This window comes from Lathamus discolor, chromosome Z (assembly GCF_037157495.1).
Source record: "Lathamus discolor isolate bLatDis1 chromosome Z, bLatDis1.hap1, whole genome shotgun sequence".
NCBI classification, from domain to species: domain Eukaryota; kingdom Metazoa; phylum Chordata; class Aves; order Psittaciformes; family Psittacidae; genus Lathamus; species Lathamus discolor.
In genome coordinates this window covers 58592826-58610337 of record NC_088909.1, presented here as the reverse complement: position 1 = coordinate 58610337, position 17512 = coordinate 58592826, and the positions used below count along the sequence as shown (strand labels likewise).

Sequence of the window (17512 nt, the reverse complement as noted above, 5' to 3'; positions counted from 1 at the left end):
ATGTTCTGCAGATTCTTTGCCTTTGATGGCTTTACTGCTTATAAACTTTAAAGTACTTAATTCATGCCAGTTTTGCTTAGATAGTGTTCCACAGCAGAGAAATTGCTTTTCTTCCTTTGTGACATATAACACTTAAATTCTTCTTTACCTCTGACAATGTTATAGGCCTTATTTTCCCATGCCTGTGTTCCTGTATTAGATCTTACTTTGACACTGTGTTTTGATTGTACACTACATGCTTCTGAAGCACCTCCTGCACTTCCACTTCCTTGTGTTCTTGTTTCCACATGACTTTTATGGATTGTTGTGCCTCCCAACAGTCAGTGATGTTTGAAGAAGTTTCCTTTTCTTGCTCGTGCAAGTGGCATCTTCCTTAAACACCACTGGAAGTTTTAATTACTTTTTTGAATTTCCTTTTGTGCCATTTTCCCCTTTTCTAGTAGTGGATTAGCACTGTCTGAAATGCGATATTTTATATGGAATGGCTTATTCTTTGCCTGAACCTGATTTTTATCTCTTACTTAACAGGTGTGTGTGGCTTTTTGCTTTGTGTGATTTCCTTTGGTTGCATACTTAGTGTGCAAGGAATGAGTCAGTAACTGTACATCCAGCTGCATTTGCAGAGGTCATCTGATAGCTTCTGAAGTATAGGACATTGGTTACTTGCTGTCTGAAAAGATGCTGTTCATTCCACATGCTCTTTGTTACTGTTCCTTGTTCAAATTACGAGAACTGCCCTAAGTCCTGCATCTCTTAATTCTAGAGTTACTATGCGACTCTGAATTGCTGGTTAGTGTTCTGTGGCTGAACTGTGTGCTTGGCACTTTAGTTAGAATCCCTTTTTTGACAAAAATGGGCAGGCATGATTGAGGTGAAACTTGAGGCTCTTGATTCCTGTAGAGACTCCAGTGGCAGTATTGCTTATACCTTAAATTTGTGGGGGACATTGGGAACTGTTGGAATGTTCTAAACTGCTTCAAACCTTATTTCGCATGATTATTTACATTTTGGTAGTGTTTGAGCCTCTGTGAGGAATGTGAGTGTGATTGAAGATATTTTAGTGCAGGTCTTTGTGGAACTTACTAACTATTAGTGAGAGGGAAAAAAAGTCCTTTAATTTTCATTCCTTGATATAAGGCTTTTGTGTATTTTGAATCTTAAATCTGACAATTCACTGAAATGGCAGGGCATGGAATTAACATGAGCAATACTTAATGTTATGTAGGACCTAAGGTAGTCCCAGGTTCTTTAGCATTCACTGTGCTGTTGAGAGTCCCACCACTGGGCTTGTACATTTTTAAGCTATTTGTGCTTTAACCAAGCTGAAGTGTTAGTTCTTTGTTTGCATCTGCTATAGAAAATATCTATTTGTCACAGTCATTCTTTGCCTTTACAAACTTGTGTTGTGACTACAGCCAGTACCATCAGGGATGTGAGAATGCCTCTTCTACAGTTGCATCCTTGACTGCCTTTCCAAAACTCTTCAATCAGCATGAGACACAGACATTCTGGACAAACTAAAATGTCTTTTCCCTGTGCATTTTCCTCACCACACTTAAGCACTCCATGTGTTGGAGTCTGTCATTTCATCAGGTAGGCGCTCTCCTTCTTACTTATCATTGCTTTCTGAATGTGGAGTTATTTAATTTTTCTGCAGACTGGCTTCTTTCTCACTGAATACAAACCACAAGTGTAGTTAGTGTTTCTTGGTGGGTTTTTTTGTTGTTGTTGGTTTTTTTTTTGTTTTTTTTTCCTCTCCCATGGCTGCCTTATCTTGATTCAAATTTTGGTCTCGTTTACACTAATAAGTGATAAAACCTGAAAACTGGGATGTCACAGGCTTCTAGGAATAGGAGATTGAATGAGGGCCATCTTGATTGTCCCCCAGGCCACCTCACTTACAGGTGTTGCAGTCCCTGATACAGATTCAGGTTAGGCAGAAACAGTTTATAGCTATGTGAGAGAGAACACAGAGCAGCAGAGGTTTAGCCCTCTCTGGGTAAAAACTGGCTTAAGAGAAAGTACTGGGTGTATACACACCTAGAGCCAATATGCACTGCTCTGTGAAGGGGCCTGATATGACAGAGCAGCATCTATGTAGAAGGGAAATTTGTTCTAGTAGATGTACCCATTCATGCCTGATATCTCAGCCTGCAGCCATGTGGCCTCAACATAGCTCTTCTGTTCATCTTGTTTGTGATGCTGCTATGCCCTTGACCAGCTTTTATACTTACTGAGGTCTGCATCCACAGAGGTTACAAATGCCCTGCCAGGAAAGCATACCAAAATGTTTTAAATACCCAGTCTCCACAGGTGTTGAAAGCAGCATACAAAAGTTAGGATCAGTCTTGTTTTGCTTTGTCAGAGCAGTGTCTTTCATTAAAGAGATGATGATCTAATGATCTAGGGAACAATTAGCTGCATTTTATTGCTAGCTTTCATTGCTTCTAAGGTAATTTTGCTTCTGGTCTGATGCTGATGTTTTATTTCATGGATTTTTGTGTTGCTTTAGGTAGTTGAATGATTAATTAAGTTTTATGAAGTAAAACCAATTGGGAGTGGATTGATGTGGATTTCAGTGCTGCATTTTTTCCTGGCTTTTAAAAATTAAACTGCAAAATTGTGGTTTTTAGGTAATGAATAGGTATTTTTCTAATCTTGTAAGTGTAGAGATGTCTGGAGGAAGATTGCTTAGTGTTAGAGCATTATTTAAGTTAAGATGATGGTTTGTGTGCTCACACTGTAGCTGTGCTGCTTAGTCTGTCATTCTTCTTTCCTGTCTTCAGCTGCTAGTAACAGAAGGTAACTACGCACTATTGTAAAATTTTGTGCTCTATGCTAACTAGTTGATTTTGTGAATTGTTAATTTTAGCTTAATTTGCTGGAATGATTTTTTTGTTTAATATTAGTTATGATATTTAATGCAGCTGTTCTCTGGCAAGATTGATAATGCCAACCATTTACACAGTGAGAAGTTTGCAACATCTAATTAAAATTTCTGATTTTGTTAAGGTATTTGGTCTGAAAAATGAGCATATCTTCTTGCTAGTTTTCCCCTTAGGCTTCTTGCTAAATACCATGAAGTTGCCTGGTATCATCACAAAAGTGACTAAATATTGGTGTCCTAAAATACTTTCTTGTTTAAGCCAGAAATACTCTCTGCAGTCTTTTGGTTTGTTTCTGTGCTCTTCTACACTTATCACCTGCCAACAACATAATGAAGTAAATAAAATTTCTGCTGTTGAGAAAATGAAAGACCTTATTCTGATTTATAGTTACAGGAATGTTGTAACTAAATAAGTAGGAATGCTTACCAGTTACACACTGATAAGCACGGTTGGTTTTGTTTGGTTGGGTTTTTTTAAACTTCCTGCCGCTTAAAGCAATCTCTGTTACCAGTCTGACATGAAACACTTCTCTAAAACCCGAGTAGCTTATGTTCAAGCCTTTTACTAAAGTAGCTTTAAAATAAAGTTCAAGGAATAGTAATTTATGGACAGGGTCACATGTTTTAGGAGACTTTACTGATTTTGCAGTTTAGCAGCTGCATTTTAATTATACATTCTGATGCTTTTCCAGTTGTTAGAGGCATATATCTTTTTTTCTGCCAAACAGCAAGCTTGAGTTGGCTGTGCTCTGATGTAGACATACCAAGCTGTACTTTTTCAGCAATATTTGTATGGTGAGATCCAAGGTCCTAATAGTTTTAATTTAGACAAATGTAAAAAGCAAATCTGAATTTAATGGTGTTGCTAGTAAGAAGTCAGTATGTGAAAGTGTTCCCAAAGGAATGTGTGAGGATTGTTGGTTTTTGCTCGTAATAATTCTGTGCTTCTGCTTCTAGTTGCTGCTTATCTTCAGTGCTGTAACACTGAGGTTATAATGGTTCTTTGTTCTCAGGCTATTGTATTAGATAGTTCTTTATATTAAAAATAGTTGGTGTAGTTAGAATCATCTGCATGTTTTCTTGCTTGAAGCTGGTGTGTGTAAGCAGCAAATAATGGTTGACACTTTGCAGTCTTATGAAGGACTATGCTCATCACTAATTTTAGTAAGAAACCATGATTAGCTGTGAATGTAAATTTCTGCCTTAGTTTGTTTGCCACAATGTTGCACTTGAGCTACATGATTAAGTTATGTACTTTCAAAGATGAAAAGATGGAGAACTTTGAAATAGTCATTACTCGGCCAGTTTGTCTACCTCCTTATTTTCCAAGGTTGCTTTTTTTTTTTGTGTGTGTGATTTCAATTCCCTTGAGGCCTTGAGTTGTCACTTGTTGATAGGACACTGATTATGCTGTTCTGCATAAATACTGTTTGTGTTTTTCAGAACAGTTGTTCTTGCTTTATCTAAAATCCTCCTTCTAATCCTTGTAAGTTCAATAATCCTTTACTGAATCCCTCCAGCCTCCTTCATTTTTAGTAGGAAGCAGTAAGGAATCAAAGCATATGCTTCAAAATTTGAGCGCAGTATTTATGTCTGCTCTTTCAAGTGGTGTCTTGAAACTTCATAGTGCTATAAAAGTTTGCTTTGATAGTGCCTCTGCATTTCTTAAACATGCATCATAGGGATGTCTAAACCAAATTCTGTAGGTGAGGTTTGTTTTTACTTTGCCCATCAGGAGTGCAGACCTCTGTGATTATGCTTAAGAGTCTATGCCTGCACTGGGGCTCTTCATTCTTATTCTCAAGCTTTTTTTTATCCTGCTACATAGCAGATGCCCTATAAACAAACATTATCCTGGTCTTAAAATAGCAAATTATTGGCATAATGTGAGTGATGAGGTAACAGTGGAAGGAATGGACCTAAATATAAACAAATCACTGGGAGAGTGTTTCAAAAAAGGCTGCTCTTTAAAACTATGCACAACTATATCAGAAAGATGAGTAATGATTAATGCCTTGCTCACTGTGGGAGTTTTGGAAGTGAATTTTTTGAGGCATGAGTTAAATGAGGATTAGATATTCAGGTATCCTCTGTTCATACGAGATCCAGAAAATGGGCAGCATGGCCATCTGAGCCAGATAGTAACACACCAGAGTTACATAATTTAACATGTAATGATTCAACAAATAATCCTTGTTTTAAGCATAATGTTTTACTCTGTTAAAGATGTTAATGTATCCTCATTGGACTTTCATACTGCTACCTACAATGAATGTTTATCAGTAAGAGCAGGGGCTAGAGGAATGAGTTAAGCATTGAAGGCATCTGTAAAAAATCCCCAGAGATGGTTTTGTTGCAATGGATGTAAATGAGTAACTGTTCAAATACATGTCTGTTCTGGAAATCTTGAAGTGTGAGGTAGCTAGCTTCAGATGGAAGAAGTGAAGCGTTCATGGCAAGGGGGTGTAGCCTGAGAGACCTGAGTCTGGACTTTTGGCTTGAATGGATTATTTCCCAGTATTAACTTCAATTTGTTCTGTTTCAGTTATGCAAAAGGAGATTTGGATATATCGTACATCACTTCCAGAATTGCTGGTATGATGACTGTGTGTGTCTTAAGAATAATTTGATTGCTCTTAATATATGAAAAAAGTGAATACTTCATCTGGTGTTTGTTGTTCTGTCTTCAGTGATGTCCTTTCCAGCTGAAGGTGTAGAATCTGCCATCAAAAATAACATAGAAGATGTGCGGTTATGTCTGGACTCTAAACATCCTGGCCACTATGCTGTGTACAATCTCTCTCCAAGAACGTACCGTCCTTCCAGGTTCCATAATAGGGTTTGTATAGTTATTGTTTTTTTTTTTCATAAAAGGTCTTTCAACACAATGTCTCTGTTATGCATTCAGTTTTTTATTGTGAAATGTATTAAAGTAGTCTATATAATCACAAAGATGACAAAAGAATTAGGTATAAACATGAGGTGAAGAATATATCTGCTTTCCTTTGCTTTCAGTCAGAACTTAACTGGTTAAAGACTAATCTTTAACCTTACTGACTAAAATCAGTGTTTCCTAGGCTAGTAATATCTTTGAGAACATGAAATTTTTCAGGTCTAAATGGAGAATACTTAACTGAAAATGTTACTAAAATGTCAGTCTCTTCTAAATCCAGAGGTTTTCCTTTGTCAAAATCTCCTTTGACTGATACACAGAACATGTTTACTGGGCTTTCTCCATTTCTTTCTGCATACCAGAAAGACTCCCATATGGCTCAGTCCTATCTGACTGCTTGTTGCTACTTCCTGAAATACTGGTATAGCTTAGCTGAGCCTCCATAAGCCTTTCTGACTATTTCTCTGATACTAAAGTGAAGACCTCTGCCTAATTCAGTAACAGGGTAGTGAGGACCATCTGTTAGGTGCTGACAGTGTCTGTTCCTAAGTACACCTCAACTGACTTGTAAGTAGCTCAACAGTGGAGACTGTTGTGAATTGTCTAGACCTGGACACATTAAACCTCACCTTAAATATTCCGTAGTGATTATAACATTTCCCCACAAATACTGACTGCCCAGAGGAGCGTCTAGAAACATTATTTATTACAGGGAAACCCTTTTGGGTCTTATCCTGCAGGGTCATCCTTAGCATTACTTCAGTTATCCAAGTTCACTTAAACTGTCAGGCTGAGGTATGTTTAATGTATTATATCTAGTGCTTGTCATTCCTTCTTATTTCTTTGTTTTTCCTTGTAAACCTCCTGTATAATTAATTTGGAGCAGGTACCTCAAAACATAATCTTCAGCAGTACTTTTTAGCTCTAGATTGCTGGAAAGTCTATCGAGGTTGACAACTGATTTATTCCTCATCATACAAAGGTATCAGTCTCTGTTTATGGAGTGGTAAGCTCTGTAACTGGGAGATCATTTACCCTAGGGATAATTTTTTGGTTATGCAGTGCAAGTCTAAGGTGCCTATACACTGATATTCCTGATGTATTGGGACTGTAAGTGGTTAATAGGAGCAAAGCTAAATCAGCCAGTGGTCTGGAACTGTTCCGGTCTGTATTTTTGTCATTTGTTTTGTCTTTGATCTTCATTTTGCTGGGAAGTAGTAGTAGTTCATAACTTGTCAAAACGTTATAAGTTCCTGTCCACTTAATTGGCTAGGAGTATTTAGCAAATTCCTACAAAAAAATTTTTTTAATGGAAGACAAAAGCAGCTATTTTACTAGGAAAACAGTCTTTAAATATATTGGGGAATTTTTTGCTATTAATCTGTTAAATCCAGATACACAGTGAACAGTACTGACTTTAATTCATTATCAGTGCTGAACGACAGCAGCCATGTAGGAAGCTAAGGAAGCTTAGTTTTCCTGTAGTGCCTGCAAAAGATAAGGCAAGCCTTAAACTTTATCAGAGGAGACTGGCTTCTGATCTTCTTAACTCTACTTTTTTTTAGTGGGTACTTATGGAATTACATTTTCTTGCTGTATGTTATCTGTATGTAACTTTTACAGATTTCTTTAGCCTAAGCTAATGGTAGTTTTGAAGTCATCTTTGCTAGTTTTGAGTCCTGCTTGGAATAGGTTGCTTATAGAGGTAGTGTTGTATGGTACACATCTTTTAATAAAAGTAGCATTTGAGTGGAAGGTGAAGGGTAAATCAGGAAAAAAAAAGGTTTTTTTCTTTTTTGGATACACCTGCTTTTCTAGACTGTTTGCTGGGTTGTAGCTGCAGTGCTGCAATATGATTTTTCACTGCTTTTGTAATATTTCAGAGGTACTGAAGCCCACATTGAGTGCTGTAGGGAACTGGAATATGAGGATCTCCTTGCCTTAGCTTTTAACTATTTAGTGATGACTTTGCTTAAGCTTTCACTGACAAAAGAATGCTCAACTTAAGTCTCTTGCAGCACTTTATGAAACTGGCCTCTCTTTTTTTTTTTTTTTTTTTTAATTAAAATACCAGAATACAGTGAAACTGTAGGGGACTTTGTAGCTCAGACCTTCTTTCAGTCTTTTTTCCTCAGCTTGTCACAAAAATAATCCAGATGAAAATCTTTTGTGATAATCAGTTCAGGTAATTAATCTCAGAGTAACCCTCATATACTGCATTCTTACTGGACTATGATTTTAAGAATATAGTCTCTCAGCAGTAAAGATGATTATTTGGTAATGTTTTGTAGCACTAACTGCAGAAGGAGTATTACTTAACTGTTGACACCCTTTGAATAAAGGACAAATGTAAAGGCAAACAAAGTCTGGTTTTGGGTTTTTGCTTAAGAGTATATGCACACATGTTGAAAGATCTTTAACTACCTGAAATTTTCTTGGAACAAGAAATAATCTGAGTTCTTAATACTTCTAGTGCAAGACACTATAGACAGGACTGGAATTTTATTGCACTTCATTCTACAAAGTGTGAGACTACTTTTCTTGACCGTCTTGCTTAATTTCTACCTGAAGGTGGCATTATATTATAAAATTGCCTCTTAAACACACAGCTTATACTATGTAAATGTTTGTGACTGTGTGATCTCATCTCTCACCTCTGTTTCTCCCTTGCTGCAGGTTTCTGAATGTGGCTGGCCAGCAAGACGAGCACCAAATCTTCAGAATCTCTATAGCATATGCAAGAACATGCATTTATGGCTGAAACAAGACCAGAAGAATGTTTGCATTGTGCACTGCCTTGTAAGAAATTGATTTAAGTCTGAAATGCTTTGCTCAATACTTCAAATTTTGAATAAGGATGCTAGTATCTATTGACTTTGTGAGTTTTATTGGCTATCTTTACTGTGACACCTGGGTTTGATTCCATCCTACTGTGTTTTTAGGAAAGCTATTTGCATAAATTTTCTCCTTAGGCAAAGGAGAAAATACATGCTTACTTGCATGTAGCATGGAAGGCATTATATAGGTGGGACTAAAGCAAAGTAGCCTTTGGGAGAATCAGCTCTACTATTTCAGTGTTCTACTTTTTTGTTCATGCGTTATGAATGACAGGTGGGTGTACACTGCGTTTCCAGCTACTGTCGATTCAGAACCAGGTAGAGCTTCTTCATCTCTTAATCAATCCTGTAAAGGTTTTCAGTAACACAGTGAGTTTAGATATTTCATTGTAATTGGAGTGATCCAGTTGAGAACAAGCAGCTGAAAACAACTTTAAATGGCAGTTCCCTGCTTCAGCTACAGTTAAGTCTTTCTGGACTGGCAATGACTGGGGTCAAGTTTTAACTGGCATTGTGTTCTACTGATACCACAAGACTGTAGCATGTATGGCAGAGACTGGAGTAACTCCTGGACATCTGCAGTAACACTTAGCTCTGTGTAATTATTTGGGGCCATGCAGTGGTGGTAATCCTTGAAAATTTGCCCAGCTTTAATGAAGTGTGAGTACAAGATTATCTTGGTGGACCTTAATGGCCAAGACTTGCAACTGGGTGTGCTGCAGCTCTTTAAGTGTGCTTCAGATAACTCTTTGACCCGTGTTTAAATGAACCAAGTTAAGGTAATTATATACACACTGTGAAAGGTTATACTTTATTTTTTAAAGGTTATTCTTTTTCACAATACTTTAGACACAAAACTCTTCTAGCTTTTTGAGGCTTTGGGACAAAACTTATGCTCAAAATCTAGATTTTTCTTATAATTGCTTTTTTTAATTGCTGCCTGAAGGACTGGTCATGCCTGAAGATTGTTTGATTTTGTAGCCAATATCCACCATCCTTGTAAAAACGTACCAGGAAAAATTTAAATTCTTACTGTCTTCATGAGTATTTCTTTTGCTCCCATTCTGCAACTTACCAAGCTTCTTTCTGAAGTGCAAGGTTCTGTCATCAGTTTTGTCTACTAATGTGTAAGATATTCTTATTTTTTGAATCCTGTATTTCTGGTTGTAAGGTAGTCTTTAAAGGTAGTCTTTGTAAAGTTGTTGGCTGACTTCATGTCATAGTTGCAAAGGGTTTGCTGTGACTTGCTTGCTGACCTCTTTGCATAATGACTTCTCTTCCCTCCCTGTGATGCTTGAATTTGGAAGTGGCTTTGTAATGCAAGTGTACATAGGTCACTGGTTGCTATGCTGACCAGTACTGTATTTAATATTTTGTCATAAGTGTAGACGTTTCAGTGTAGGGACAATGTTTTTGTTCCATCTGTGGGACATTTAACTGAAAAGCAGGTTCCAGCCCACAGAATCAAAAACTAGTTTAGTGACTTCTGGAAATCATTTGGCTTGCTACTTATACCACAGAATCACAGAATCACAGAATCCCAAGGGTTGGAAGGGACCTAAAAAGATCATCTAGTCCAACCCCCCTGCAAGAGCAGGGTAACCTACAGTACATCACACAGGAACTTGTCCAGGCGGGCCTTGAATATCTCCAGTGTAGGAGACTCCACAACCCCCCTGGGCAACCTGTTCCAGTGCTCTGTCACTCTTACAGTAAAGAAGTTCTTCCTGATGTTAACGTGGAACTTCCTATGCTCCAGTTTACACCCATTGCCCCTTGTCCTATCACTGGATATCACTGAAAAAAGCCTAGCTCCATCATCCTGACACCTACCCTTTACATATTTGTAAACATTGATGAGGTCACCCCTCAGTCTCCTCTTCTCCAAGCTAAAGAGACCCAGCTCCCTCAGCCTCTCCTCATAAGGGAGATGTTCCACTCCCTTAATCATCTTTGTGGCTCTGCGCTGGACTCCTTCAAGCAATTCCCTGTCCTTCTTGAATTGAGGGGCCCATAACTGGACGCAATATTCCAGATGCGGCCTCACCAAGGCTGAGTAGAGGGGGAGGAGAACCTCTCTTGACCTACTAACCACTCCCTTTCTAATGCACCCTAAGATGCCATTTGCCTTCTTGGCCGCAAGAGCACATTGCTGGCTCATGGTCATCCTCCTATCCACCAGGACCCCCAGGTCCCTTTCCCCTTCACTACTTTCCAGCAGGTCAACCCCCAACCTGTACTGGTACATGGGGTTGTTCTTCCCCAGATGCAAGACTCTACACTTGCCCTTGTTAAATTTCATCAAGTTTCTCCCCGCCCAACTCTCCAGCCTGTCCAGGTCTCGCTGAATGGCAGCACAGTCCTCTGGTGTGTCAGCCACTCCTCCCAGTTTTGTGTCATCAGCAAACTTGCTGAGGGTGCACTCAGTTCCCTCATCCAGGTCATTGATGAAAATATTAAACAGCACCGGTCCCAGCACCGACCCCTGAGGAACTCCACTAGTCACAGACCTCCAGCTAGATTCTGCGCCATTGACCACAACTCTCTGCCTTCTTCCTTTCAACCAGTTCTCGATCCACCTCACTACTTGATCGTCAAGCCCACACTTCCTCAGCTTATCTATGAGGATGCTGTGGGAGACAGTATCAAATGCCTTACTGAAATCAAGAAAAACTACATCTACCGCTCTACCATCATCCCTCCACCTAGTCACTTCCTCATAGAAGGCTATAAGGTTGGTCATACATGACTTCCCCCTCATAAAACCATGTTGGCTGTTCTTAATGACCCCCTCATCCTTGATATGCCTAGTGATGGAGTCAAGAATAAGTTGTTCCATCACCTTTCCAGGGATGGAGGTAAGGCTGACCGGTCTATAATTACCCGGGTCCTCCTTCTTGCCCTTCTTATAGATTGGTGTGACCTTTGCCATCCGCCAATCCTCAGGCACCTCGCCCGTTTCCCACGACTTACCAAAGATGATGGAAAGTGGCCTAGCAATGACCTCCGCCAGCTCCCTCAGCACCCGTGGGTGCATTCCATCCGGACCCATCGATTTACAGATGTCCAGATTGCATAGCTGATCCCTAACCCAATCCTCATCTACCAAAGCAAACTCCTCCTTTGTCCTGACTCCTTCTGGGGCTATAGAAATCCGGGGCCCTCGGGGAGAGTCTGCAGGAGTAAAGACAGAGGCAAAGAAGGCATTCAGCACCTCTGCCTTCTTTATATCCTCTGTCTCCAGGGTACCCACTTCGTTCAGCAGTGGGCCTATATTGCCTCTTGTGTTAGTTTTATTTGCTATGTATTTGAAGAAGCCCTTTCTATTGTCTTTAACCCGACTAGCAAGATTGAGTTCCAAGGAGGCCTTAGCTGTCCTAATTGCCTCCCTACATCCTCTAACAACTGTCCTATATTCCTCCCAAGCGGCCAGCCCCTCCTTCCATAATCCATAGATTCTCCTTTTCCACTTGAGTTTGCCCAGCAGCTCCTTGTTTAACCACGCCGGTCTCCTAGATCCCTTACTTGACTTCCTACTCATTGGGACGCTCCGATCCTGAGCTTGGAAGAAGCGGTCCTTGAATGCTAACCAACTATCTTGAGCCCCTTTACCGCCTAGTACACTTTCCCATGAGACTTCCCTTAGCATTTGACTGAAGAGGCCAAAGTTGGCCCTTCGGAAATCCAGAACTGTGGCTTTGCTAGGTATTCTATTCCTCCCACACAGGATCCTAAACTCCACCATCTCATGGTCACTGCAGCCAAGGCTGCCATTGACCGTCACCACTTCGACCAAACCCTCCTTGTTGGCGAGTACTAAATCTAGCAGCGCTGCTCCCCTAGTTGGTACGTCCACCATTTGCATTAAGAAATTATCATCAATGCACTCGAGGAACCTCCTAGACTGTGATGCTCTTGCTGAACTGCTTTTTAAATATCTAGCTGGAAGATCTTCTTTTCATTAATCTATGTAATGGCTGGAATAGAAGCCTGGCTTTCAAGGAAGCATATTAAAAATGGTTGAAGAAAAACATCTTTTCTTCCCCACCTCCATGCTTACATGACAAATGATTTACAAAAAAACCCTGTTCTGTACAGCTAGCAGAAACCCCTTGAGAGGTCCTGTTCTGTCAACCTTTACCTCTCCTGAATCTTCAGTCTCTTACATAACATGAGGGTCGTCTCAGATGTATGTAGCCGTGGTCCTTGCAGAAAGAAGTTCAGTGTTCTTGTTTCCTTCACTTAGTCTGTGGCAAGTTATTAACGTTGGGCAGTTACAGTCAGAAGACTGAAGAGTTTAGTGTGGCTTAGTTCTTCTGAATCTTAGGACTTCTGTAGCAGAAGTCCATGGTTATCAACTAAAACCAGCGCTGAACTGGGATTTCTGATAGTATTCAGGAAACAAAGAAGTGCATTAATGATAGTAACATGAAGACAAAACCGGTTTTAAGCTAAAGCAGTTATTCACATTTAAGCAAACAGATATGTAGTATCTTTTGTATGGTGTGGAAATCAGTAAAACTTCACATTCAAATACAGCCTTAAAATCTAATTATCACGCTAGAGCTTGGAGTTCATTACATTAAATAAGGAGATAGCATGTTCTTCAGTAACTTCTGTAATGCTTTTTTCCCTAGGTTTAATAAGAGTTACAACTTTTTTTTTTTTTTAGGATGGAAGAGCAGCATCTGCTGTGGTAGTTTGTTCTTTTCTGTGTTTCTGTCGCCTCTTCACTACTGCTGAAGCTGCGGTTTATATGTTCAGTATGAAGCGCTGTCCTCCTGGCATTTGGCCTTCTCATAAAAGGTATGGTAGCAGTATGTAGGATATTGTTGCAGCAAATAGTTACACAGTTGTGAATATGCTACTATTTTTACAGGATGCTTTTTAGGAAGATGTATTATTTAAATAGTGTCTGTATTTGAATAGCTAAGTACTTGGAAAAATGGGTGTATCATGAGTAGAGAAAGTTCTGAATTTTGTGAGCCCTTAAGTTGCCCATAATGTTCTTACTAAAAGTGAGTCAAGTATAGCCTGTAGTGAAGAAATGTTAGGAATGAAAACAAGGGTATGTGATGCTTTTGAATGACCTCAAGTCTTATACACGTGAAAGAGGATTTTGTCTTTATTCTATGTTTGCTAGACTTACAGTAGGTTTTACTGTGTCAGAACATATACTTTGACAAATGCTTTAAGCCGATTCTATGATTTGATCGTCTTAAAATGATGAAGTCTCAGTAGCAACTCTGGTTGTAAGGGTGACTACTACATAAAGAATTAGATTTAGAAAGATGAGTTAAATATAGGTGACATTATGCTGTTGTACAGATTTACTTTGCGTGTATTTAATGGGTCCTCTGAAAGGCAACTTCTACTAATGAGGATAAACTTAAAGCCTGTAGGAAGCTTTGACTTACTAACTTCAGAACTGTGCAACTTTGATCTGATGTGTAAGGGAAAATAAATACTTCCCCTAGTTCAGTGTTTTAAGGCCTTTGGAAAGAGTAGGTAGTTTGCTTCACAAGTGAATATATGTCAACCTACAGCCCTAAGGCAGTATCTGGAGTTGTTTCGAAGGTGAGACATACATGCAGGTGAGTTCATATGGAGTGCTGTATTCAATTTTCTGGGCAGTATATTTCTGTTGTGATGCAGGCTTTTGTACAGAAGCTGTTTCTGTCCTTACATTGGGGCTGGCTAGGGATCATAAATATTTCTCTGTTTCTATTTAACCTTCTTTTCATGAAATTCTATAAAATTTAAACATAATTTGCTGGAGGTACCGTTAAGTGCTCCCAGTGTTTTATTGTTATCTGTCAGTGCTCAGTGGCTGGATATGAATGAAAGTAACTTGACCATGAATTCACCCGTTTTAGAATTTGGTTCTCTGACTAAATTAGTACCTTTTGGTTTTGGCAGATACATCGAATATATGTGTGATATGATGGCTGAAGAGCCCATTATTCCTCACAGCAAGCCCATCCTTGTCAGATCAATCATCATGACTCCTGTTCCTCTTTTCAGTAAGCAGCGTAATGGTTGCAGGCCTTTTTGTGAAGTTTATGTAGGTGATGAGAGAGTAACCACTACCTCCCAGGAATATGACAAAATGAAGTAAGTACAAGTTATAATTTGTGCTGAAACAGCATATTTCATTTTTCTAGACTAACTTTAAGGTTAAGTCCTTACTGTGAGAAGAAAGCATAATTTTGGGTGTGCCAGTTGAGCAGAAAGCTTCTTTAATGTATGGAACATCTCTGTCCCCTTTAGCTGATACAGAAAGGTACATCATGGGGAAGAGACAGTGTGGTTATAATGGCATGGACCTGTTCCTGCAGAAAGTGCAGGAATGGGTGCCACCTGGATGATGATGGGTGGCATTAGTGGGCACTGGGAGGCAGAGGTGAGCAAGACGTTTCTTTTTACTCCATATCGTATGAACTAGGAAGGTTGATCCCTGGTATACATGTACTTAATGAGCATCATGCCTCAGTCATGGAAACAGTAAGGATCCCCCAGGCATGGTAGCTGCAAGGGGTGTGCTCATTAACCTCTGTACAGCTCGGAAGTCTGCTACTGCAAGTGGGTTCTGTATTAATAGAACCCAGGAACTGCAAATGGTACTAGCAGTACTAGGTGTAGATAGTAATAAGCAGAGGAAAGATGAGAGAATACCAAGGTTCTTCTTGTGTTCCTAAAAATCCAAGCCCTGTATGGAGTGTAGTTAATTTGAAGACAGCAGAAACAGAAACAGTTGTGGGGTGTTTTATTTTTCTCTGCGACTGTCCCTTGGTGGGACTTCTGACATATCACAGCAGTGCAGCTACAGTTTCTCTCTGCACCTTTCTTTGTAACAGCTTTCTTTATACTATCTTGTTTCTTGCATTTCTGAGCAATCCTTGAAGATATTTCTCCCTTATTTGATTTGAGAACTACAGGTCTAAATTTGTCTGTTGCTCTGCTGTAAGCAGCTGTCGTTATTTTTGGAGCAGCTTTTAAGTTTTAATCATTTATAGCTAATTCATTCTTAACTGGAGCCGATTCTTATGGGTTGATGTTGAGGGCCTTAGAGAAATCAAACTAAATGTAAGGTAAGACATGCTGGTTTTCTTGTTAAATGAAATTAACTGTTGCTGTGTCTTTTCTTCAGGGAGTTTAAAATTGAAGATGGGAAAGCAGTAATTCCACTAGGTATAACAGTCCAGGGAGATGTTCTCATTGTGATCTATCATGCCAGGTCAACACTAGGAGGCCGACTTCAAGCCAAGGTAATGACAAACTTAACAGCCTATGTGAAGGATTTGCTTTTTCTAGTTGAAGTTTTGTATCATGCTTGTATTTATCTCATTAAGGACATGGATTTATTTGCTTTTCTTTGTCCAAAGAAATATGTGAGGTTTTAACCTGCTTGGGAATTCAGTCTTTTCAAGCCTAATAAGTATGTCCATTCTTAGTGCTCTGCAAGTAGATGCTTTCATAAGCATTTCTGGAAATTACTTCAGTAGTGATAGTTTATTATACTTGCATGAAAAGCCTCTAGCCATTTTTTGAGGCATCATTTGTTATCTGTTACGTTGCACAACAAGAATTTTTTAATTCCATTCACACAAACTGCAACCAGAACAAAAACACCACTCAATAAAGAAGTAAAATTCCAGGGACTGTCTGTAATAAATAGGTTAGAAAAATCCATTTGGATTTGTACTCTTTGTAGCCCATGTAATCTTTGTACTCCTAATTCTAGAGCTAGGTTGAGGTTTTTTATAGCTGATTTTCTTACTGGATTTTGTTCTCCTAGTGAGAATGCGTGTTTCCTTTTTTAATTCAACTTGTGGATGCAAATGTATTGCAAGATCACAAAACTTGTTAATGAAGCCTGTCTTCAAATTGCTAAAAAAAGAAGCATGTTGTTATATTTTTTTTATTCTTTTTTTTTTTTTTTACTCTTTTTACTCCAGATGAGTAACCCAAATTAAACTTGCAGATCCATATAAAAGGTAGGAAGGGGTAGTGCAAAGTTTAGGTTAACCTGGAGCATTGTGAAAATTGATCCAGAGGTTCTTCAGACAGTTTCCGTACGTATGGGGCAAACAAGCATAATCATACGTATCAGCTATTACTGAAATGAATAGTGTTTTTCTACTTTGTAGGAAGGTATTTTGTTGTGTTGCAGGGGTACAAGACTTACTTAATGCTTAAGAGTGTTAGGATGTTCTAGAAGATCTGGTCCTTAGAACTGAAAGCTCAGTGAAATGGTTCTCTAATGCACAAAAATAGCTAGTGCATTTTTCAAGGTCATCAGTGAGGAAGGTACACAACTGATGAAAATTCAGCCAGGATTGGCTTACACTCCTTGTGGGACCTCAGTTTCGCTGATGATAGGTCTTTGATGTAGTTTCTCTGGCATTTATTCACGGATTGGAAAAGATAGAATTTTATCATCTGTATGCTATGACACATTATACATCAATATTGTTTTTGATGATCCTGGTTTGGAGCTTTGATGGAACAACATTCAGTGTGTCCTTAGTTTTACATACTTTAAATTGCCCCTTGAGCCTCTCTGCAGAAATGTCATGGAGAACCATATTTCAATATTGCTCTTAAGAGCCTAGGTCTGGGCACTGTGAATGTTGCCCACTTGCTCACAGTTGAGGGAAGGTTTAGTTAGGATTAGTCTTCTAGGAAATGTCTTACATAGCAGGGGATTAAGAAAACTGATTTAATAGGGTGTTCAGGTTTTCATTTGTAGTTCAGGGTAGGGATGAATGGATCAGAGAAACTCTCTTCAGAATGTCCATGCCTCTCTTGTGTCCAGTGTTGGGTTCCTCAGTACAAGACTTGAGATGTGTTCTCATGCATGCTGGATAGAGGGGAAGGATCACTTCCCTCAGT

The 17512-nt window shown here is 39.2% G+C and overlaps 1 protein-coding gene across 3 annotated transcripts in view; it reads left to right on the top strand.

Moving 5' to 3' along the window:
* Nucleotides 1-17512, top strand: part of GAK (cyclin G associated kinase) — a 77591-nt gene that overhangs the window by 29830 nt on the left and 30249 nt on the right. For all 3 annotated transcript variants that reach the window (XM_065662139.1, XM_065662140.1, XM_065662138.1), the window contains exons 12-17: nt 5433-5482; nt 5578-5726; nt 8457-8579; nt 13290-13423; nt 14537-14731; nt 15768-15885. In XM_065662139.1, the coding sequence (XP_065518211.1) occupies nt 5433-5482; nt 5578-5726; nt 8457-8579; nt 13290-13423; nt 14537-14731; nt 15768-15885 (769 nt within the window). The remainder of the gene's footprint in view (nt 1-5432; nt 5483-5577; nt 5727-8456; nt 8580-13289; nt 13424-14536; nt 14732-15767; nt 15886-17512) is intronic.